Source organism: Hemitrygon akajei, chromosome 22, assembly GCF_048418815.1.
Source record: "Hemitrygon akajei chromosome 22, sHemAka1.3, whole genome shotgun sequence".
Classification (NCBI taxonomy): Eukaryota; Metazoa; Chordata; class Chondrichthyes; order Myliobatiformes; family Dasyatidae; genus Hemitrygon; species Hemitrygon akajei.
Window position 1 is genome coordinate 61,777,098 of NC_133145.1, and position 25,836 is coordinate 61,802,933.

The window sequence follows — 25,836 nt, forward strand, 5'->3', positions numbered from 1 at the left end:
AATGATACACTTGAAAGTTTTTTAAGCAAATGTTTTGGAAAGATGAAGTTCTTTAAATATTTAGTAGGGGTTTAAATGATATTCTTAGCAAGACTGATATTACGTGGAACATGGATTAAGAAATTGGTTGAGAAGTCAGAGGCAGAGGCAGAGTGGAGACAAAGGATAAAGGGTATGTTCTCTGATAAATGGGTGGTAACAAGTGATGTTCCCAGGGGTTATTTTTGGAGTCTCAACATTTCACATATTGTTAATGGCATGGAAAGGTTCAATGTTCAGGATTGTTTTAGACAACAAGGTAGAAAAGTGAAACACAGCAGGTTGTGCTGATGGGAACAGAAATTTTCGCCACAGTGTAAACAAACTAATGAGCAATAATGTCACAATGTGCACTGGCAATATTGGAACCCAATATTGGAAAGACAGACTCTGACGAGGAGACAGTGCATAGTTTATTCATAATAATTCCAAAAGTACATTGGTGGCTCAGCTGAATGCCACCACAAGACGTTCTCAAAACTAGGACCCTGTGATTAGCACTAATCGGGAGTCTGTTTAAATAATACAAATAAGATGGAATCTCTGAGCCTATCAAAATAAACTTAAACAGAAAGCACCAGGAGACCACATCATAAAGAGCAAGTCGCTCGAGAAAAACACAAGGAACACTAAATGATTAACAACTCTTATAAAACAACAATTAACCAATTCAGGTGCTCTAAAAATCTTGGCGTCCAATGGTGTCCAGTGCCCCACACAGGCCCAAAGAGATCATTACAAGTAAACAGAGTTCAAGAAGGACATGTGTAAAGTCATCTCAGTGGAGCAAGGAAAGGTCAAGTATTTTCTCAATTTTGATAAACTGTGAAAGAGTGCAGGTACTGAGAGGAACAAAAACAAAAACAATCAAAACACAAGCACATTGATGTTAGCTTTTATCTCAAGGGAAATCATAATACAGAAATTCTTCATCAGTTATTTAGAATCCTGGTTAAATCTCCTCCAAAACAGTTTGTTCAACTTAGATTACTGCACATTGGATCACATGGATTGACCCTAAGGAAAGATGCAAAAGATTCAGTGTGATACCATGACTATACCCATCTGTGAAAAAGATGGGTCTGGAAATCCACCCTGACATCAGTGTGACAAATGGGGTGGCACAGTAGTGTCGTGGTTAGCACAAAGCATTATAGTACCAGCAACCTGGATTCAATTCCCAGTGATGTTTGTAAGGAGTTTGTATACTCTCCCTGTGACCACATAGGTTTCCTCCAGGTGCTTCAGTTTCCACCTAGAGTCCAAAGACCTACTGGTTGGTAGGTTAATTGGTCATTATAAATTGCCCTGTGATTAGGCTAGGATTAAATTGGGTGCTGCTGGCAGTGCAGTTCAAAGAGCCAAAAGGGCCTGTTTCGCACTGTATCTCAATAATTAAAAATAAATTAATTAAATGATTTACTTTTGCAGACAGTTTGCATTAAAGGATAGAAATTCTATGAATACAAACATAGAGAACAGAGGGCTGACTGTGATTGGTTCAAAATGTCTGGAAAATTAAAAAGATTTGACTATTTCTCCTGAAGAGATATTAGAAAAAGCATGCACTATCTTCAAACTAGGATCCTTTCTCAAGGAATGTCAAGAAGCACTTATTTCAATCAAAAAATATCTACAGCCTTAATATACACAGTCACCTGTGTGAATTTGCTATGTAATGGAAGTACACAATGCAGGTGGCTTGAGAGTCAAAAAAGTCTACGTTTACTACTTCTGTCATGAGACCTCAGGCCTGTGCGGCAAACCGTAAAGCGTTAGGCTCCGAGGTTTCTAGAGCACCTGTATTTGTTCATTGTCGTCTTTGACAAGAGTTATTAAGCCTTGATGTTAAGTTTATTTTGACTGGCGCGGGTTTTCCGCATTGTATGATTATTTAACTGGACCGCCCACAAGCACTTATTACTGGGCCCTAGCTTTGAGAATGGTACTTCTCGCAATGTTACCCTGCCGAGCCTCTGAAGTATTGCTGGAACTCCTATGAATAAACTCTAGTTGCTTTCTTCATATCAGAGTTGTCTTTCCTCTGCACTTGGGTTCCATCATTGCCAAAGTGCTCCATGACAACTTCAGTGCAGGGTATTTTGAATGCCTGTTCTCCAATTAAAGTGGCATTACTGATGTTGCCAGAGTAACAAAACCACTATTATACCAGACTCCATTATTATGTTTATGAAAGGTACACAATTATCTCACAGTTTTTGGTTTTTGAAGACGTCGTTTAATCCTGAAGATGAATTTATGAATGGTGTATACAATAGGAGAAATCAGTGCAGGATCCACCACTTTACTTCCACCTGTTACAAAGAGATCAGAATTAATAATCCAATAACACAAAGGGCCCAGTGTATTGTTCCGTGAACATGAAATACTGAAAACCTGTGCCAAGATTTAATTGCTACAATTGAACATACTCTGTAGTACAAACAGGATCTAGCTAGATTGAACTAAACTGAGCTGAAACTGAACATTTCTGAGATGAGATGATCTGCAGATGCTGGAAATCCAAAACAACACACACAAAATACTGGAGGAACTCAGCAGCATCTGTGGAAAAGAGTAAATAATCAACATTTCGGGCTGAGACCCTTCATCAGGACTGGAAAAAGAGATAAGAAGTTAGAGCAAGTAGGAGGGGGAAGAAGTACAAGATGATAGATGATGGGTGAAACCAGAAGAGAGGGAGGGGTGAAGTAAAGAGCTGGGAAGCTGATAGGTGAAAGAGATAAAGGGCTGGAGAAGGGGAAATTTGATAGGAGAGGGTAGGAGTGGGAATAAAGGGAAAGAGGAAAAGCACCAAAGGGAGGTGATGGGCAGGTAAGGAGATGAGGTGAGAGAGGAAAATGGTAATGGGAATGGTGAAGTGGGGGGGGGGGGGGGCGGGAGGTGCTATTGCCAGAAGTTTGAGAAATTAACGTTCATGCCATCGGGTTGGAGGCTACCCAGACAGAATATATGGTGTTGTTCCTCCAACCTGAGTATGGCCTCATCGTGGCGATAGAGGAGGCCATGGACTGACATGTCGGAATGGGACTGGGAAATAGAATTGAAGTGTGTGGCAACCGGGAGATCCTGCTTTTTCTGGCGGACAGAGTGTAAATGCTCGGTAAAGCAGTCTCTCAATCTCTCATCGGGTCTCACCAATATACAGGAGGCCACACTGGGAGCAGCGGATACAGTAGATGACCCTGACACTCACAGGTGAAGTGTTGCCTCATGTGGAAGGACTGTTTGGGGCCCTGAATGGTAGTGAGGGAGGGAGGATGTTTTGATGACTTTGTGGTTTGATGTTTCTCACTCGTTTTTGCCACATGGGTGATTTGTTCTTTTATTGCACGTGGGGGGGGGGGGTTAATATTTTTCTTTGAATGGGTTCCATGGTTTTGTTTCTTGACTGTCTGTGGGAAGATGAATCGTAGGGTTGTATACGGCATACATACTTTGATAATAAATGTACTTTGATCCTTTGAATCTATTGATACTGGTCCCAGCTATGAGGGAATGTGAGGTGAAATGGAAATTGAAGACTGTGTGATCTGGGTGAGGATATGAAGGAGAATAAATAGCAATGTTGTTGGGGTTTGCAGTGGTGATCATCTTTATCATTAATTCAGGTGTCAGATGATGTATGGAATCATGGTCAGTCCATGACTATGATTGTTCTTGGCAAATTTTTTTACAGAAGTGGTTTACCATTGTATTCTTCTGGGCAGTGCCTTTACAAGACAGGTGACCCCAGCCATTATTAATACTCTTCAGAGATTGTCTGTCTGATGTTAGTGGCCGCATAACCAGGACTTGTGATATGCACCAGTTGCTCATACGAGCATCCACCACCTGCTCCCGTGGTTTCACTTGACCCTGATCGGGATGGGGGGGGCTAAACAGGTGTTACACCTTGCTTAGGGGTGACCAGCAGGCTAACGCCTTACACCTCCTTTGGTAGAGATGTATCTCCACCGTACCGCCTGATAAGAAAGCCATAAATCACCAAGGGTGAGTGATATTTGATTTTGTGATGGGGGTCCAGTAAAGTCAAATATTTCAAGGTCTAATTACAAACTCTCTTTGATTACCTACCCTTAGAGGTCTCTGGATTACGTTTATGGGTGATTTGCATCCATACTGGCAGTTTAAGAAAAGACACACAAAATGCTGGTGGAACACAGCAGGCCAGGCAGCATCTATAAGGAGAAGCACTGTCGAAGTTTCCTGATGAAGTGTCTCGGCCCGAAACGTCAACAGTGCTTCTCCTTATAGATGCTGCCTGGCCTGCTGTGTTCCACCAGCATTTTGTGTGTGTTGTTTGAATTTCCAGCATCTGCAGATTTCCTCGTGTTTGCAGTTTAAGAAAAGGCCAGGTATGGGTGGTAACAACACTATCACCCTTTTAGCAGGGCACTCCTCTTTTATTTGGTTTGATAGCATATGTTTCTTAGAGCATCTCTGGTTGGAAGGTATTTTGAGCTCGGAAGTTAACTCAGTCTGTGTGGTGAACTACATATACCTGTCTGGACACGCCCCCACTGCTGACTGCTCCTGTGGCTCTGCCCACAGACCCCCTGCTGACTGCTCCTGTGGCTCCTCCCACAGACCCCCTGCTGACTGCTCCTGTGGCTCCTCCCACAGACCCCCTGCTGACTGCTCCTGTGGCTCCGCCCACAGACCCTGGTATAAAGGCGATTGGAGCCTGGGCCCTGCCTCTCAGTCTCCAGGATGTAGCATGGTGGTCAATTGCTGCTTGTTCTTTCTTCCAGTCAATAAAAGCCGATATCTCGCCTCATGTCTCAGAGAGTTATTGATGGTGCATCAGTCTGCTCACTTGCCCCATGAAGGTTGTAGCTTCAAGCATCACTCCAAAGACACAAGCATTAAAATCTGCTCTATAACTGTAAATTCTAGACTGCCAGAGATGTCAATTCTTTGATGAGAGATCAAATGAATGCTTGAACTGCCTCTCAGGCGGGCGTAAAAGATTTCATAGCACTTCACTGAAAAGCAGGAAAAAATCTTGAAAACAAATTCCTCAATCAGCATCACAAACAAAAGAATATTATCTAGCTGTAGATGTTGCTATTTGTGCACCATTGGATTTTGTTTTCCTGTAATACTACAGTAACTTCACTTCAAAAATACATAATTGGCTTAAAAGCACTTAGGGATAAGTTATTGATAAATGCAATGTTTTTAATATACCAACTGCTATACTGCAGTAAATACAGTATTGTTCTGCCACCTGCTGGTGAAGTGTTGTATGGCAAGGATAAATTTATATAAACAGCTCAAAAGTAATTGAAGATAGTTTACAGTAGGAATTCCCAGAAACTACTGTTCAGATAAATTATATTTGGAAACCTAAGACCACTCACATTTCTAACATAATAGATAAAATTTGAATACAACGTTCTTTTGTCATGTGCTGTATCATATGACCATGATTGTTCTTGGCAAATTTTTCTACAGAAATGGTTTGCCATTGCCTTCTTCTGGGCAGTGTCTTTACAAGATGGATGGACCCAGCCAATATCAATACTCTTCAGAGATTCACTGCCTAGCATCAGTGGTCGCATTACCAGGACTTGTGATATGAATCAGCTGCTCATATGAACTTCCACCACCTGCTCCCATGGCTTCACATGACCCTGATCAGGGGATTAAGCAGGTGCTACAGCTTGTCTAAGGGTGACCTGCAAGCTAGCTTAGGGAAGGACCGCCATATACCTCCTGTGGTAGAGATGTATCCCCATCCCACCACCCAGATGAATACATTTGTGATTAACAAAAAACACTGAAAACATTCATGGTATCAGGCAAGATCTGTGGAAGAAAAAAACATAATTACTTTTCCAGATGAAAGACACTTCATCAAAACTCAGAGAGGAAACAAAGTAGATTTTAAGTTACAGAGAGTTTTATGAAGGATAGGGCAAAGGGAATATCTCGAATAATATGAGCTAACAGTTGTAGTAGAGATCAATTGTAAATGAGATCATCTGGTCAATGGGTTAATGGGAGAATGAGGGTGAGAATGCAAACCAAGGGATTTAAAAGTTGCAAAATATAGGATATTCTGCACAAGTCAGGCTGTGTTAATGCAGAGATGGACTGGCCAAATTTGATGCAGAAAGTATAACATTTTCCATTATTTTGTTTACAGTTTATCTTTGTCCTGTCTATGCCTCCTCCAATTCTTTCAACTATTGAAAATCAGCTTGACAAAGAAGCTTCAACTCAAAATATAAACTTTCACAGCTGCTACCTTGACTTGCTGGACAATTTCAGTACTTTCTCTATTTTGGTTTATTTTTATTGAGATACAGTGTGGAATAGGCCCTTCCAGCCCTTCGAGCCGTGGCACCAAGCAACACCCAACTTATCACAGGACAATTTACAATGACCAGTTACCCTACCAACCGGCATGTCTTTGGATTGTGGAAGGAACAGGAGCACCTGGAGGAAACTCATGCGGTTACAGGGTAAACAGACAAACCCCTTACAGACAGGGGCAATAATTGAACCGTGGCTGTGTTGTGCTAATCACTAGGCTACCATGACACACTAATACTTTGCAAGCATCTTCTTGGGTGTTGTGGTGAACTACATATACCTGTCTGGACACGCCCCCTGCGACTGCTTCTGTGGCTCCTCCCACAGACCCTGGTATAAAGGCGATTGAGGTCTGAGCCCGGTTTCTCTGTCTCCAGGATGTAGTATGGTGGTCAACCACTGCTTGTTCATTCTTCCAGTCAATAAAAGCCGATAACTCGCCTTTACGTCTCAGAGTGAGTTATTGATGGTGCATCAGGTGTAGATTGGTGCTCAACATCAACCCCAGATAAATGCATTTGGGTGGCAGCAAGTTTTGCAAGCTAGATCCAATAAAATTTGCCTATTTAGTAATGACAGCTTTGCTACTGAAATCAACAATGGTGTCATCCGATAGTAAAAGAACTGAAAAAGTTTAACAAGAGATTCATTTGCAATAAATTGCATTGGATTTAATGAATGCTATTGTCATTTTCTCAGGGCTCCTTTGGATTCTTCCCCAGTGGCCTATTGTAAATATTTATCAACTTAGTACTGTGAAATTAAATCAACTTCTTTCAACCACTCTCTCTGGCAAAGCATTACACACTCCAACAATCTTGATCCATGTGTGAAAAAAAAATACATTCTAAATCCTCTTTCTCTTAGGGGCAATCTGCAATTACTTACTATGCAACAGGAGATATTCTTATCCCTTGATGATCAAAATCCTTCTTATTACATCTTTAGTATTGTCTGCTGCAACTATTCCATAGTTTCAAATTTATTTGCAGAATATTAGATAAACTTGCAACCATTTCATCAGGCTTTCATCTGGATTTCCCATTTCCATTTTTGTTTCATTGTGCTACCTCACTCCTTCTTCAATTCTTTTGCCCCTGAAAGCTCATTTATAACTTCAGAACAGTCAAATCTAAAGACAATAATGGTCTATGGCCTCTTGTTGTGCCACGATGAGGCCATGCTCAGGGTGGTGGAGCAGCAACACCTTATATTCCGTCTGGGTAGCCTCCAACCTGATGGCATGAACGTCAATTTCTCCTTCCAGTAATAAGAAATTTTCCCTCTCCCCTTCCTTTTCTTCTACTCCCCACTCTGGACTTTTACCTCTTCTCACTTGCCTATCACCTCCCCCGGTGCCCACTTCCTTCCCTTTCTCCTATAGTCCACTCTGAACTCTTATCAGGTTCCTTCCTCTCCAGTTCTTTATCTTTCCCACCCACCTGGCTTCACCTATCACCTTCTAGCTATCCTACTCCTCCTGCTCCACCTTTTTAATCTGACATCTTCTGCTTTCCTTTCCAATCCTGAAGAAAGGTTTCTGCCCAAAACATCAACTGTTTGTTCTTTTCCATAAGTACTGCCTGACCTGCTGAGTTCCTTCAGCATTTTGTGTGTGATACTCTGCAGAATTTTTCATGTTAAAGATAACAATATTCAGTTAGCTAATCTTCTGTCATCCACCCTCAATAAACTTACGGCCATGCTGAAGCCTTCTCTGTGTTCTCACTTTCACCAATGCCATTCAGCCACCACCATCTTAATATAACTTCCAGTACATCATCATTTTAAATCTACCAGCTTTGTTCCCAAATCTTTGCATGGTGTTGTACCTCATTCTTGCTGTAATCTTATCAAACACAACAGTCCTGATCCTAATGAAGGATGTTGGCCTGAAACATCAACAGTATATTCCTCTCCATTGATGCTGTCTGACCTATTAAGTTACTGATCTACTGACTACACAATTGTGTAGCTAGCCACAGTTCAAGCACCATTCACAAATTTGCTGATTACATAACTATCGTTGGCAGAATTTCAGATGGCGATGAGAAGGCATACAGGATCGAGACAGATCACCTGGTTGAGTGGTGTCACAGCAACAACCTTGCACTTAACGTCTGTAAGACCAAGGAATTGGATTGTGGACTTCAGAAAGGGTAAGAGGAAGGAAAACACACGAGTCCCCATCGAGGCATCAGTAGTGGAAAGGGTGAGCTCAGGAAGGAGGTTCAGGAGTCTTAAGGCACACACTCAATGATTCAGGAACTTCTTCCCCTTTGCCATCTGACTTGTGAATGAACAATGAACCCATGAACACTACCTCACTACTTTTTTATTTCTATTTTACACCACTTATTATTTTAACTTTTTAAAAATATATATTTACTGTTAATTTATAGTTTTTATTACTATGTATTGCAGTATAGTGCTGCTACATAACAAATTTTCGTGACATATGCCAGTGATATGAAACCTGATTCCGAGTTCCCCCAGCATTCTGTGTGTGTTACAGCAACTCTCCTGCCTTGTATTGTATATCATGATGATGTGTAGCTTGTATAAATGGCTGGGTCACAAGAGATTCTGCAGATGCACATCAGACCTGATGAAGTGACTCGGGTCGAAACCTCAACTCTTTATTCCCCTCCATGGATCCTGCCTGCCCTGCTGAATTCCTCCAGCATTTTGTGTGTATTGCTCATAAGTAGCTAGGTTGAGTCTTTATTGATAGAAATTGTTGATAGTATTTTCCATCCAAAAAATTAATTTACCTTGATAATTCAACCTATCCTGTATCCAAGTTCTAGAAACATTGCATTTGACATTGGTCCCTGTATTATTTCTTCCTGTCTCTGAACAATTAATTTCTTCTTTGCATCCCTTCCAAGAACATCCATGCTATGTCAGCATGGTGCTTTCTCTGGCCATGACAGCCATTATGCTCAAAGGCTGCATGCAAAAAACATTGAGGTTGATGTCATGAATATCTAATAGTACTTCATCTAGTGCCTGTTCAAAAGGAGATGGATTACGGCCACAGTAAAACACTGAATTGCGTTGTCCTGTACAAGTGTCAACAGTAGCTGACCTTGCCAAAGATCCGGTGCACAGCCTGGACTGAATAGTAATGATAGCTACGTTTTGAGTGATGGGATAGGGATATGTCTCTACCAAAGGAGGAGTAAGGTGCTCCTTCCCTCTGCTAGCCTGTAAATCACCCTTGGACAAGGTGTAGCACCTGCTTAGCCCCCCAGTCAGGGTCACGTGAAGCCATGAGAGCAGGTGGTGGATGGTCGTATGAGTGGCTGGTGCACATCACAAGTCCTGATTATGTGACCACTGATGCCAGGCAGACAATCTCTATGAGTATTGATAATAGCTGGAGTCACCCAAGTGTAAAGACAGTGCCTAGAAGAAGGCAATGACAAACCACTTCAGTAGAAACATTTGCCAAGAACTATCATGATCATGGAAAGACTATGATCATGTCATATGACATGGCACATAATGACGATGATGAGCTACTCTTATCACTACAGTTATGAAGCTCACTATAATGCAGTTCCCAATATCTAATCTCACTTTAATTATACTATAGACAGTTGTCATCACAGATATAAATGTCACAGCAGTAGCTCAGTAGAGCGTGTAGAACAATTGATATTCTCTGAAAAGACGACTGTTGATATTTCCCCAACATTGCCCTTGCTGTTACTCAGATGCCTCTCTGTCTGCTCTGTTAATTACCTTTCTGAAATAACTTATTATTATTGATGCTGTCTGCCTAACTTGCCTTTACGACACTGATAATTTTTTAGAATGAGATTCATGTATCTAAATGCTACAGGTTCCAAAACTACAATACTCATTTGAAATATATTTTTCATGAATCTTTCCCAAAATCTTTTGTTCTATCAGATTCTGAGGTAATTTCGAGAATGCCCCCGAAACCTACTTCATTCACAGCATAGTGGTTAGCACAATATACAGTATAAGTGACATAGGTTCAATTCCCGCTGCTGTCTGTAAGGAGTTTCTATGTTCTCCCCATGACCGGGTGGGTTTCCTCTGGGAGCTCTGGATCCCCCCCGCCCGCCCCCCATAGTTCAAAGACAACCAGTGAGTAGGTTAATTGATCATTGTAATTGTCCTGTGATTAGGCTAGGGTTAAATTGGGGGTTGCTGGGTGGTGTGACTAGCAGGGCTGGAAGAGCCTTTTCTGTGCTGTATCTCAATCAATAAAAATCAATAAACAAATAAATCTTTAACTATATATTATAATTGATAGTCAGAACTGATTGGAATTGTGTTAATTCAGAAAAAAAATTGATCTGAAGATGCTTTGTGCTAATGCTGTGATCCTTGAGGTCAACGTGATGAATTAAAACAGTTTACCTACCAGTGAATAAACTAATTGTTAATCCAACGAATACGGTGCTCAGACAAGCGATTGGGCTGTAATAGAGATAGGATAAGGAGTAGAAATCTTCTGCTATGCTGGGCCTGAAATATATTAAGAAAATAAAAGAACCATCACATCGGAGTTAAAGTGCGTCTCAGGATAATTTTAAACTATAATAGCATCACCAACTCTTCATCTGTACATTATATCACATACATTTAGCAGCTCACTACCTCTGTCATGGGGTGTAGGGGATGACCAGGGAGGGGTAGCACCTCTGGTGAAGGTGCTTGTCGTGTCCATTCTGGGGCAACTCACTCATCTTCAGTTCCATCAGACTTTGAACTCTTACCTGTGGCTCTGAGAAGCTGTTTGCATGTGACTGTGGCCAGAAGTTGGTACACTGCTTCGACAGGCGGGCTAAACCAGATGAGGGGAGCCAGCAGCCTCGTACACCAGTGAGGCAGGGACATGCCTGTCCTAGCATGCAAAGTCAGCTCCAGAGGACTGGACAGATGAGATCTACAGTGAGTTTCAATGCCAGGAAGGTGGTACTGTGATGTTCCATGGAGAGTGAAGGGCATGACGAGATACAGAAGACGTCACGGTTGTAAACTGCAACCAAGGACTCCACTTTATGACGCTTCTAACCCCAGAACCTGGACTTCTGAGGTCAAGAGAGTGGAACTGCCCCATTGCAATGGCTTTTCCACATAAACACTCTCCTACACAGGTCTCCTGTTATCATCAGAATGATAGACAGCAACCATCTCTGTCACCTTTCTACATCAGGGTCTTCCCATCATTTTTATGCCATGGACCAATACCATTAAGCAAGGGTCTGTGGAGCCCAGGTTGGGAACTCCTTTTCTAAATAATGGTCCTGATCTTAATGGAGAGAACAATTTAACAGTGCAGAATCTAATGGATTTGAATTGTACCTATGAACCTAAGTCCCCTTTGGGTCATCATCACCTGCAAAAAAGCAACAATGGTTTCAATATTTTGGCAACTGGTTAAAAAAGTATTTAAGGTCTGGTGATGTCTTTCATTTGGAATCAATGCTTTACACCACCTGGGTTCAGTTTCCACTGCTGCCTGTTAGGAGTTTGTATGTTCTCCCCGTGACTGCATGAATTCCCTCCAGGTGCTCTGGTTTCCTCCCATAGTCTAAAGATGTACCAGTCAGTAGGTTATTTGATCATTGTACATTGTTCCATGATTAGGCTAGAATTAAATCAAGGGATTGCTGGGTGACATGGCTTGAAGTGCCAGAATGGCATATTTCACTCTGTAGCTCAATAAATGAATAAAAATTGAACAGCATCTTATTGTCTAGCTAAATGAAATGCATAATAGTCTCTAAAACAGTGGAGAAAAAGATAATTAAGTATTCTGTGATGCAACTATCTGTAAAAAGTAAAGAAAGAGATAGAAACATAGAAACATAGAAAACCTACAGCACAATACGGGCCCTTCAGCCCACAATCCTGTGCCAAACATGTACTTACTTTAGAAATTACCTAGAGCTACCCATAGCCTTCTATTTATTTAAGCTCCATGTACCTATCCAGGAGTCTCTTAAAAGACCCTTTAGGGTCTGCTGGTATGGTATCGCCAGCAGCCCATACCTTGCACTCACCACTCTCTGCGTAAAAAACTTACCCGACATCTCCGTTGTACCTACCGTACTTCCAAGCACCTTAAAACTGTGCCCTCTCATGTTAGCCATTTCAGCCCTGGAGAAAAGCCTTTGACTATCCACACAATCAATGCCTCTCATTACCTTGTATACCTCTATCAGGTTACCTTCATCCTTTGTCACTCCAAGGAGAAAAGGCTGAGTTCATTCAACCTATTCTCATAAGGCATGCTCCCCAATCCAGGCAACATCCTTGTAAATCATCTCCGCACCCTTTCTCTAGTTTCCACATCCTTCCTGCAGTGAGGTGACCAGAACTGAGCACAGTACTCCAAGTGGGGTCTGACCAGGGTCCTATATAGCTGCAACATTACCTCTCGGCTCTTAAACTCATTCCCATGGTTGATGAAGGCCAATGAACCATATGCCTTCTTAACCACAGAGATAACAAAGAAAAATGCTTTGTACAAGCAAAACAGTTTTGAAAGTTGGACTATAATAGATCCAAATAATTTATTACATTTCTAGAATTCCAGGGATGTTTATCCTGGCTGAGCTGTCTAGAACTGGGGGGCTAGAGTCCCATGTTAACAACTGTGATGAGGAGAAATTTCTCCACCGAGAAGATGATGAATGTTAGATATTGTTTACACTGCATTTGGTGTAGAAGCTCATTTATTGCTGTAGAGGCTCAGTCATTAGTGTAGAGGCTCAACCATTCGTGCAGAGGCTCGGCCATTGGTGCAGAGGTTCAGTCACTGGTGTAGAGACTCGGCCATTGACTGTAAAGGCTCAGACATTGGAGTAGACACTCAGGCATTGACTGCATTAGAAATAGGGATTGACACATTTCTGGATATTAAAAGAAGCAAGGGATATGGAGAAGGCAGAAAAATAGTATTGAGGTTGAAAGCCAACAATTATCTTTTCAGACGGGCCAATGGCCTACTCTAGTCCCCATATTATTATGGCAATTCCATTCCATTCCTTTTCTATTACAGTAACTTACTTTTCACTCATATTCATAAGTTATTGATTTTGAGCATAAAATCTCCAATTAAAATATCATCAACAGAATTTTTGGGGACGATGGAAATGTAGATGCCCATGTCATTCTGTATGAACATGGTCCTTTTTGATCTTTTAAAGAGTTAATTTCCTTTTTTAACACATGTTTTTGCCCTTGAATCTTTTCACCAGTTATGTTTTTCCATATCTATCCTACCACATCAGTTCATCATCTGAAATATGTTAATTAGATCATTTCTTAATCTCTAAACTTAAAGAGTATTTATGCAAACTGTACTTTTAACTACTTCAGCTATACTATTTTGGTAAACATGTGGTCTTTAAAGGAACATGATTCAGAACTGAAAAATGTTATCAAGATTAAATTTCATTAAGTTGTACATTTGTCAAACACTGATAATCCTACTAAATATTATTAGGCTAAACTACAAGTTAGCTGGCAATCATACACAAGAATAATTCCAAAACTAAATTTTATTTTAATGCAGTGACCTCAATTGAACATTAATTCAGTGACTTACCTTTCTTGAATTGGAGACATAATGGTTGTTATCAGAGCTGTTCCATTCATTGGAGTTGAGGTGGTGAAGTTTGACAGTGGACAGCCTGATACTGATGTTGTAAGTAATCCCGTGAATTTATCAGCTGGTGGATAGATCTGAGCAGCAATTCCTAGCCATATCGAAAGCGACAATCCAGCAAACAAACCTACAAATGCACCCTGGCATAGACAAAAAAAAAGTAATAAAGCTTTCTATTATTTTCAGAATGCATTCTACAGCAAACGAAACAGGATAATGAATTGGAAATTTTTGACATCCATATGGCTATGGCATATATATGGCATATAATAGAATAAAACAGCATTCATCTTTCCTCAACCTTAGAGATACTACAGCAAATTCAGGAGCTGCTACTCCTGACATGAAAGGTGACCCATTAAATTATGTGCCATTATAAGCTTAATAATTATTATTATTTCTAGAGCACTTTCATACAGCTGATGTAGCTTTACAATGGGATAAAGTGCAAACATGAAAATAAAAGACAAAAAGATGTTAGTTAAAAGCAAGGTTGAATAAATAGATTTTGAGTTGGTGTTGAAAAGTGTCAACTGATTTTACATCCCTTATAGTTTTAGATATTGAGTTCCACAGTTTAGGAGTGTAATTCAAAAAAGCTGACCTGTCAATTATCTTTTGAAGGAGATCGTTTAAGTTAAAGGGACCAGTGGAAGAAGACCTGAGAGCTTATAAAACCAAAGTGATTCTGTGATGTAATCTGGTCCAAGACCATTGAGAACTTTAAAATCAAGTAAGAGAACACAGAGTAGTTAGGATGGGAATGATATGCTCCCTCATCCTGGCTTTAGTTAAAAGTCTAACAGCGCCATTCTGAAATAGTTGAAGTTTGTCAATAGATTGGTTTGGAAGGCCAGTAAAAAGTGCATTGCAGTGATCTACTCTGTCAGATATAAAGCTGTGATTTGTTTTTCAGCTTCAATACATGACGGAAACAGACGTACATTTTCAATATTTCTGAAGTAAAGAAATAATGCTTTGGTCATTTTCTTTATGTAGGATTTAAAATTCAAATCTGAATCAAGAATAACACCAAGGCATGTTACTTCTGAATTTACAAGGAGAGCCAAGTTCTCAAGCTTATCAAGAAGTTATCTCTTTCGGCTTTGGGAACAATCAGAACTATTTCAGTTTTATCTTCATGCAGCTTTAGGAAATTATTGCTCATCCATTTGTTTATTACAGCCATAACAAAAGTCAGAGAAGATAGGGTGTTACCATTATCAGGCTCAACAGAGATATACAATTGTGTGTCATCTATATGGAAATCAAGTTTCTGCTCCCTCATGATGTTTTCCATGTACAAGGAAAAGAGTAGAGGACCCAAACAGCTTTCCTTAGCAACACCAAAATGTACATCATATCGCTTAGAAAACTGGTCTTCAAGACAGACAAAATTTTCTCTCTAAGAAATATGAAGAAACACAAATAAGAGCACTACCAGAGAGGCCAACCCAGTTCTCAAGGTGGTCTATAAAAATGTTGTGGTCAATTTTCTTGAAGGCAGCACTTAGATCTAGAAGAATTAAAACTGAGACTCTGTGGCATCAGTGCTGAGCCTCTGGTTACTGACAATTCCGGTAAGGGCTGTCTCCGTGCTGTAGTTTCCTCTAAAACCAGACTGAAACTTTTCTAGTTATTGTTCTCATTCAGAAAGTTGTTGAGTTAATTGAAAATAAGTTTCTCAAGAATCTTACCCAGAATGGGAAGATTTGACTTAGGCCTGTAGTTAGCTGGTACAGCATTATCAAGGTTTAACTTTTCAGGTAGGTATTTGACACTCACAATTTTCAAGTCATCTGAAAATACTCCAGTTTCAGGGGATGTTAATAGTTTTAATCATTAATTTTAATTGTTAATTAAGGGATGTTAATAATTCAAACACTATTAGAAGATTATTAAAATGTATGGTAGGGTTATAGAGTTCTGAATCAGAAAAATTTAGAATTTTGATATAGTTGCCGTCTTTTTAACAAGGTTGATTACAGATGTTACCTGTATCTGTAGCTATACTCTCCCTAATGGAAGCAATTTTGTTGATAAAAAGTAATGCGAATTCCTCACATTTTGTGGCAGATGCTATTATGAATTTAATATTTCATTAATATGAATGATATTGTAAACATATTCTTTGATTAAGCATTCTTTGTTCCTTACATCATGCATTACAGGTTATATGTAAAAATACTTGAACAACATACGTCATCACACCACCATGTCATAAGTGAGCGCCTTGCTAAAAGTAAAAATGAAGTTTACATGCATCTCTCAGGCTCCCTTGTTTTCCTTTCAATTAATTTTTTTTTTAGTTACAAAACATAGCAGATACTTGACTGAGATCATTATAGGTTGGGTTGGGTTTAACAATTAGTTGAAAACAATATTCTTGAATCGATTCAAGAATATTGTTCTCAACTAATTGTTAAATTTAAATTGTTAATTGTAATTGACTCATAAAAGATGGAGCATTTCAAAACTAGGTACCCATGAGATGTTGTGGATCAGCAGCAGCAGGAATGTATACCATGATGATCTATAACCTAAGAGCCTGACATGCCTGTCACTTTACCAATATCAACAAATTGGAGATCAGTCCTGGTTCACTGAGCAATACAAAAGGACTTCAATACACTTAGAAGTCATGAGGTGCTAGTCAAATGAAGTTTCAATAAGCACAAGAAACTCTAAATTCCGAGAGCAGTAAACAAAGCTATGTGATCTGTGAGCAGTTTTGGGCCCCAGATCTAAGAAAGGACATACAGACATTGGAGAGAATCTAGAGGAGGTTTACAAGAATGAACCTGGAAATGAAAGTTCAAGTTTAATTGTCATCCAAACATACACAAGTACCTATGAATACAGCCAAACAAAACAGTGTTCCTCTGGGGGAAAAGCGCAAAACAGTACACAAAGCATATGGTACATAGAGCACATATAAGATATCAGTAAAATATAGTCACACAAAAAAGTATATAGTCCAAGACCCTGAGTCTATGAATGTTGCAGCAGTCTTCAGTCAAACACAATATACGTCTTCTGCCAAGCTGCTATTGGGGGGAAGCACTGACTTCAGCTTGGATGCCTCTGGTGAAGCTCACCAACTTTGACCCCTCTCTCCTGGACAGCTGTAAATAGGCAACACCATGGTTTGAGGCCTAGTCTGAGAGGCCTTGCAGCTCCCCCACTGTCTGCCAATAAATCAGTGAATTGGACTTAAAGACATAGAAACAGAGAAAACCTACGGCACAATACAGGCCCTTCGCCCACAATGCTGTGCCAAACATGTACTTACTTTAGAAATTACCTAGGGTTACCCATAGCCCTCTATTTTTCTAAGCTCCATGTACCTGTCCAGAAGTCTCTTAAAAGACCCTATTGTATCCACCTCCATCACAGTCACCAGCAGCCCATTCCACACACTCACCACTCTCTGTAAAAAAACTTACTCTTGATATCCCCTCTATACCTACGTCCAAACACCTTAAAACGGTGCCCTTTTGTGTTAGCCATTTCAGCCCTGAGAAAAAGCCTCTGACTATCCACACGATCAATGCCTCTCATTATTTTATACACCTCTATCAGGTCACCTCTCATCCTCCGTTGCTCCAAGGAAAAAAGGGCAGGTTCACTCAACCTATTCTGGTAAGGCATGCTCCCCAATCCAGACAACATCCTTGTAAATCTCCTCTGCACCCTTTCTATAGTTTCCACATCCTTCCTGTAGTGAGGTGACCAGAACTGAGCACAGTACTCCAAGTGGGGTCTGTCTAGTGTCCTATATAGCTGTAACATTACCTCTCAGCTATTGAACACAGTTGATGAAGGCCAACACACCATATGCCTTCTTAACCACACAGACAACCTGTGCAGCAACTTTGAGTGTCCTATGGACATGGACCCCAAGATCCGTCCAATTCTCCACACTGCCAAGAGTCTTACCATTAATACTATATTCTGCCATCATATTTGACCTACCAAAATGAACCACCTCACACTTATTGGGTGGAACTTCATCTGCCGCTTCTCAGCCCAGTTGTGCATCCTATTGATGTCCCACTGTAACCTTTGACAGCCCTCCACACTATCCACAACACCCCCAACCTTTGTGTCATCAGCAAATTTACTAACCCATCCCTCCACTTCCTCATCCAGGTCATTTATAAAAATCATGAAGAGAAGGGGTCCCAGATCAGATCCCTGCGGCACACCACTGGCCACAAACATCCATGCAGAATATGACCCATCTACAACCGCTCTTTGCTTTCTGTGGACAAGCCAATTCTGGATCCACAAAGCAAGGTCCCCTTGGATCCCATGCCTCCTTGCTTTCTCAATAAGCCTTGCATGGGGTACCTTATCAAATGCCTTGCTGAAATCCATATACACTACATCTACTTCATTACCTTCATCAACATGTTTAGTCACATCCTCAAAAAATTCAGTCAGGCTTGTAAGGGATGACCTGCCTTTTTGGCAAAGCTATGCTGACTGTTCATAATCATATTATGCCTCTCCAAATGTTCATAAATCCTGCCTTTCAGTTTCTTCTCCATCAACTTACCAACCACTGAAGTAAGACTCATTGGTCTATAACTTCCTGGGCTATCTCTACTCCCTTTCTTGAATAAGGAAACAAGATCTGCAACCCTCCAATCCTCCAGAACCTCTCCTGTTGCCATTGATGATGCAAAGATTATCGCCAGAGACTCAGCAATCTCCTCCCTCACCTCCCACAGTAGTCTGCGGTATATTTTGTCCAGTCCCAGTGACTTATCCAACTTGATGCTTTCCTAAAGCTCCAGCACATCCTCTTTCTTAATGTCTATATCCTCAAGCTTTTCAATCTGCTGTAAGTCATCCCTACAATCGCCAAGGTCCCGTTCCATAGTATCAATAAAGTCTGTCTGTCTGTCTGTGAATACTGAAGTATTCATTAAATAACTCCGCTATCTCCTCCAGTTCCATACACACTTTTTCACTGTCACACTTGATTGGTCCTATTTTCTAATGCCTTATCCTCTTGCTCTTCACATATTTGTAGAATGCCTTGGGGTTTTCCTTACTCCTGCCCACAAAGGCCTTCTCATGGCCCCTTCTGGCTCTCCTAATTTCATTCTTAAGCTCCTTCCTGCTAGCCTTATAATCTTCTAGTTTTTTGAACCTAATTACCTAGTTTTTTGAACCTTTTGTAAGCTTTTCTTTTCTTCTTGACTAGACTTTCAACAACTTTTGTACACCATAGTTTCCGTACCCTACCATCCTTTCCCTGTCTCATTAGAAAGTACCTATGCAGAACACCACGCAAATATCCCCTGAACATTTGCCAGATTTCTGCCGTACATTTCCCTAAGAACATTTGTTCCCAATTTATGCTTCCAAGTTCCTGTCTGATAGCTTCATATTTCCCCTTATTCCAATTAAACACTTTCCTAACTTGTCAGTTACAGCTACAGTAAAGGAGATAGAATTGTGATCACCGTCTCCAAAATGCTCTCCCACTGAGAGACCTGACACCTCTCAAGTACAGCCTCTCCTGTTGTAGGCTTATCTACATGGAGTTCCTCCAGCGTGTTGTACGTGTTGCTTTGACCCCAGCATCTGCAGTGTACTTTGTGTTTAGGCTTATCTACATATTGTGTCAGAAAACCTTCCTGAACACATCTAACAAACTCCACCCCATCTAAACCCCTTGCTCTAGGGAGATGCCAATCAATATTGGGGAAATTAAAATTTCCCACGACAACCCTGTTATTATTGCATCTTTCCAGAATTTGTCTCCCTATCTGTTCCTCGATATCCCCGTTACTATTGGGTGGTCTATAAAAAACACCCAATAGAGTTATTGTCCCCTTGTTGTTCCTAACTTCCACCCACAGAGACTCAGTTGACAATCTCTCCACGACTTCCTCCTTTTCTGCAGCTGTGACACTATCTCTGATCAGCAATGCCACGCCCCATCTCTTTTGCCTCCCTCCCTGTCCATTCTGAAACATCTAAAGCCTGCCACTCTAAGTAGCCATTCCTGTCCCTGAGCCATCCAAGTCTCTGTAATGGCCACAACATCATAGCTCCAAGTACTGATCCACACTCTAAGCTCATTCGCTTTGTTCATGATACTCCTTGCATTAAAATAGACACATCTCAAACCATCAGTCTGAGCATATCCCTTCTCTATCACCTGCCTATCCTCCCTCTCACACTGTCTACAAGCTTTCTTGATTTGTGAACCAACCTCCCCTTCCTCTGTCTCTTCAGTTCAGTTCCCACCCCCCAGCGATTCTAGTTTAAACTCTCCCCAAAAGCCTTTGCAAACCTCCCTGCCAGGATATTGGTCCCCCTCGGATTCAAGTGTGAGCTGACCTTTTTGTACAGATCACACCTGTCCCAAAAGAGGTCCCAATGATCCAGAAATCTGAATCCCTGCCCCCGCTCCAATCCCTCAGCCACACATTTATCCTCCACCTCACTCTATTCCTATACTCACTATCATGTGGCACAGGCAATAATCTCAAGATTAATACCTTTGAGGTCCTGCTTCTTAACTTCCTTCCTAACTCCCTCTGGTCCGTTTTCAGGACCTCCTCCCTTTTCCTACCTATGTCATTGGCACCAATATGTACTGTGACCTCTGGCTGTTCTCCTTTCCACTTCAGGATGTCGTGGACGCGATCAGAAACATCCTGGACCCTGGAACGCGGGAGGCAAGCTACCATTTGTGTTTCTTTCCTGCGTCCATAGAATCGCCTGTCTGACCCCCTAACTATAGAGTTCCCTATCACTGCTGCCATCCTCTTCCTTTCCCTACCTTTCTGAGCCACAGAGCCAGACTCTGTGTCAGAGGCACTGCCACTGTTGCTTCCCCCAGGAAGGTCGCCCCACCCAACAGTACTCAAATAGGAGTACTTATTGTTAAGGGGACAGCCACAGGGGTATTCTCTAGTATATGACTCTTGCCCTTCCATCTCCTGACTTTTATCCACTTATCTGTCTGCTGAGATCCCGGTGTGATTACTTACTTATATCTCCTCTCTATCACCTCCTCACTTTCCCTGACCAGATGAAGGTCATCAAGCTGCATCTCCACTTCCCTAACCCAATCCCTAAGGGGCTGCAGCTCGCGTACCTGGTGCTAATGACCTTTGGTTTCTGGGAGAAAAGCAAAATCAAATTTAGATGCTGGAAATCTGAATGAATCACAGAATTGGTGGTAAGTTGAGGCTAGCCTGTTGAAATTATAAAGGTTATGAGTAAAAGTTCCTGTGGCTTGTCACAACAGAGAAAGGAAAGCAGTGTGGATTCATTCCAATATCACACCATGGGCATTTGAATTCTAACACTGGAACCTCTGATCTAAATGTGACACAATTATTAATGAAGTCCAAAGTTCAAAAGTTAAAAGTACATTTATTATCAAAGCATGTATACTATATGCAACATTCAGATTTGTCTCCTTACAGGCAGCCACAAAACAAAGAAATCCAATAGAATCCATTAAAACAAAAGAAGACCGTCAAACACTCAACGTGCATAAAAAACAAATCATGCCAACAATAAAAGTAGGCAAATAGCATTCAGAACTGAAGTTCACAAAAGTGAGTCCACAGACAAGCATCACTATAGCTGATTCAGAAACCCATTTGTTGCAGGCCACAGCCTCAGTTCAATGCAGAATCAAGTAAACCTCGCGAGGTGAACCAGCCCATCCCTGCCTCCGGCCCTGACACCCTGACCTTTCAATCTGGCCAGGCGTTTAAATCGTCAAAACCACAGGTCATTCCTCGCTCTTGGACCTGGGCCCTGCCGTTTCAATAAGTTCTCAGGTCCAATTCTGTCACCTCAATTTGGCCCATACCTGACCTTTCTAATGTGGCTTGGCACTTAAATCAATCAAGCCTTGGGTCTTTCTTCGCTCTTGTGTCTGGGGTCTGCCTCACCTCCACTTTCCTCGCCCTGGTTTTGCTGCATTGAATTCCTCCAAGTCCATTCCAGCAATGGCCAAACTTTGGCTCATTTCCCACTTTCTGTCCCAGATCCAGCCACCTCGATTTGGCCCATACACACCACACCACAACTGTCCTGCACCTTTGAGACTTCAGTTCACACCGCAAAAATGCCAGGTTGTACAGGCAATTGAAAAGCTCAACTCTGAGAGGGAATTTACAGGCTATTGTTTGCAGTGATTGTCTGATTAATAAAGTATCTAGTTGTTTTCTTTTATATTTATTTGCCACCAGAAGGCAGTCACTGTGCTTCACCAACACCATCTTAAAATGGAAGCACGGCCATAAAGCAGAGTTGTTGTAATTGTTTGCACAATCTAGAATGTTTAGGTTCAAAATATTTGGTGTATCTTTTCAGATATTTGTACCTAGACCTTCCATTTTAGTTTGAGTCTGACTACCAGAGCTGATACACTGGACATTTCGGTGTAAAACAACAAGGGTGCTGGACTTGGCTGGTACTTGCATTGTCTTTCAGTTGCACATACCTTTCACCTGTTGAAGAAGGTGGCAAATCAGCCAAGCTTCTGATAAAGGGAAAGATTCTGGTCACCTCATTAAAGAAAGAGTGTTTAAGATTTAGAGAGGAAATTTAGCAGTATGCTGACCAGATTAGAGAGCATATTTTATGAGGATAGATCGAACAAGCTGCGTTTTTTCTTTTTGATGCAAAAGAGCATGAGAAGTGACTTAATAGAGGTGTACAAGATGATAAGAGGCATAGATTGAGTGGACAGCCAGAGACTATTTCCCAGGACAGAAATTGCTAATGTGAGGGGGCATCATTTTAAGGAGTTTGGAGGAGAGTTTAGGAGGGAATGTCAGAGCTGGGTTTTTTTAAACACTGCATGGTCGGTGCCTGGAGCACGCTGCTAGGGTGGTGTTGGAAGCCGTTGTTGTAGTGGCATTTAAATGACTGTTAGATAGACACGAATATGTACAGAATGGAAGGAAAAGGGTAATGTACAGGCAGAAGAGATTTAGTTTAATGTGGTATCATGTTCAGCACAGACATGATGAGCCGAGAAGCCTGCTTCTGTGCTGTACAGTTCTATGTAATTTGACCTGTTGGGGAATTGGGTGTGGGATAGGCAAAAGTAGGATAGAGGATATGACCAGACATTTTTCTGTACTTTCTTTGTGCCTTAGAATTTGTAACTTCACATTAACATTACAAATCTAGATTAAATGAGAGTCTTAATACTAAAAAGCTGTAATCATAATAAAAGAAAATTGTAACATGCTCTACTAAATTTTAGTACCTTGCCTTCCAAAGAATATTTAAAATCAGTTTCAGTGGATGATCTTACCTTCTCATTGCTCTTCGGAAACAAGGCTGCTAAAGTGAATACACCCAGAATGGGACCTTGAATTATTCCTGCTACACTTAGAGATGCCTGAAAATGACAGAAAACAGATTTACATTCAGAAAATGCATTAACTGTTTAATTGTTATTTTCTTTGCAGCTTAACAAATAATTGTCTGCTTGTATTTTAAATAGTTGTTATATATACATTTATGCACATATACATCGGGTGGCGGGGTGGAGATACGTCTCTACTAAAGGAGGTATCAGGCACTCCTTCCCTCCGCTAGCCTACAGGTCATCCTTGGGCAAGGTGTAGCACATGATCACATGACCTGATCAGGGTCATGTGAAGCCACGGGAGCAAGTGCTAGATGACCATATGAGCAGCTGGTGCATATCACAAGTCCTGGTTGTGCAACCCCTGACGCCAGGCAGACCATCTCTGGAAAGTATTGATAATGGCTGGGGTCACCCATCATTAGTAAAAACACTGTCCAGAAGAAGGCAATGTCAAGCCTCTTCTGTAGAAAAATTTGCCAAGAACAATAATGGTCATGGTCATTATTTGAATAGGTGCTTTCTAATTGGCTGACTCTTATCTGTAAATCTGAATGGAATGTGTCTTATCTGTGGCTATGAAAAGAGCTGACAACTAGGCAATGCCACCTTATAGTCTTCGTTCTGTTTTCTGCTAGATTCTGCACCTTTCACAGCCCATTTTTCAATTTTCTTTGTTCTATTAATAAAACAGTTGTGAAGCAACAAGTTTTGTGCCTCTCCTGATTTCCAAAAGAACCCTGGATTTAAAAAAACATCAGAATCCAACAATAGCCACATTTACTACTTTGACAGGCAACTAAAATAAACTATAGAGTAATTATTTAACATTCATGAATAAATTTACCTGAATTATATTGCCTTGTAACAGAGAAGCTACCCCAGCCAGGCCTATTGTTGCAAGTCCAAAGATCATAGCTGCATATGATCAAAAAATAATAAATTAATCTAAGCAAGACACTACATTTTCAAATTGCATCATCAAAATTGTAATTTTTTTTTGAAATGTGTTATTTATTTTAATCTAAGCTTATGTTAGCAATTTTGGGATCAAGCACCAATGTCCCCTAATCTAAAATTGGTCAGAACTCCATAAAGAAATATTGGACATGTATTGTATTGTATTCAACATCATGATGTATAGTTTCTAGAAAACAAGTTACTGCCCATTATGCTGCTGGCATTTTGGACAGCAATGAAGGTCCTCCATCTCCGTCTGTCCTCGGCCATCTTCTCAATTGTACCCCAGGTATGGTTCAGGGTTCTCATTTCTGTCCGGGTGGAGACTCAGGAATACCATCACTCACAGGTATAGGACTCTTCATTGCTGTTTCTATAACAATTTTGTTTTACCAGTCAGGGTTGGTAGCCCTGAGCTTGGCAGACCGGTATTCCACTCCTAGTCTGGCCTCTACTCTTTGACCTGTTTGGCATAAGTGATCCTACCAAGAGTCAAAGCAACAGGCCCTGACTCTAGCCAACATACTGTAGCTCTCCAAGTCATTGAGGCAGGCAAGCCTCCAAATCTTATGACAAGGTTTTGGTCCTCTTGGAGGAGTAATGAATCATAAGAGAAAAATACACACTTCCTCAAATAATAATTTCCAATAAATGTTCTGTCAACGTTCTTGTTGAGCTATGCTGACAGGGTTAATCTAAAAATCATAGCAAACTAGTAAACTAAGTAATGTATTATTTCAAGATTCAAGTTTATTTATCATGTGTATATGGAAACACAGAGTGAAACGTGTTATTTGCGTTAATAACATGGAAATCCAGTAGGCAGTCTAGAGACACTGCAAAGATCTATAGTTCTTAGGGTCAAAAATCTAGATAATGAGGAAAAGCTTTTAAAAGTTGATCTTTAGTTTGAAAAGTGGGCTGAAACAAAAGCAAAGATCTTTTGACCGCAACCAAACTTCCATTAAGTCCTGTTCAACACTCTGCACTCACTAGCCAACAGTGGCTTCTAGTCAAACATTGCCTTGCTTTTAAGATATGTAATATCTTCTAGATTTAAAATCCTCATCATCTCGTGTGTCTCAGTGTCATACTAAAACTCTGATCATCTATAAGACCATAAGATATAGGAGCAGAAGTAGGCCATTCAGCACATTGAGCCTGCTCCGCCATTCAATCATGGGCTGATGCAATTCTTCTAATCATTCCTACTCCCCTGCTTTCTCCCCATATCCTTTGATGCCCTGGTAAATCAAGAACCTATCTATCTCTGCCTTAAATACACCCAATGACTTGGCCTCCACAGCCGCTCATGGCAACAAATTCCACAGTTTTACCACTCTCTGACTAAAGTAATTTCTCCACCTCTCAGTTCTAAAAGAATATCCATCAATCCTGAAGTCATGCCCTCTTTTCCTAGAATCCCCTACCATGGGAAATAATTTTGCCATATCTAATCCGTCCAGGC

The 25,836-nt window shown here is 40.9% G+C and overlaps 1 protein-coding gene across 1 annotated transcript in view; it reads right to left on the reverse strand.

Annotated features, from left to right (window-relative positions):
- LOC140714900 (sodium-coupled monocarboxylate transporter 1-like) overlaps positions 1–25,836 on the reverse strand; it is a 66,393-nt gene that overhangs the window by 709 nt on the left and 39,848 nt on the right. Inside the window, exons 12-16 of the mRNA XM_073026569.1 lie at positions 24,256–24,326; positions 23,352–23,438; positions 13,982–14,181; positions 10,787–10,890; positions 2,254–2,354 (exon numbers count right to left, since the gene is read on the reverse strand). Coding sequence (XP_072882670.1) covers positions 2,254–2,354; positions 10,787–10,890; positions 13,982–14,181; positions 23,352–23,438; positions 24,256–24,326 — 563 coding nt within the window. The remainder of the gene's footprint in view (positions 1–2,253; positions 2,355–10,786; positions 10,891–13,981; positions 14,182–23,351; positions 23,439–24,255; positions 24,327–25,836) is intronic.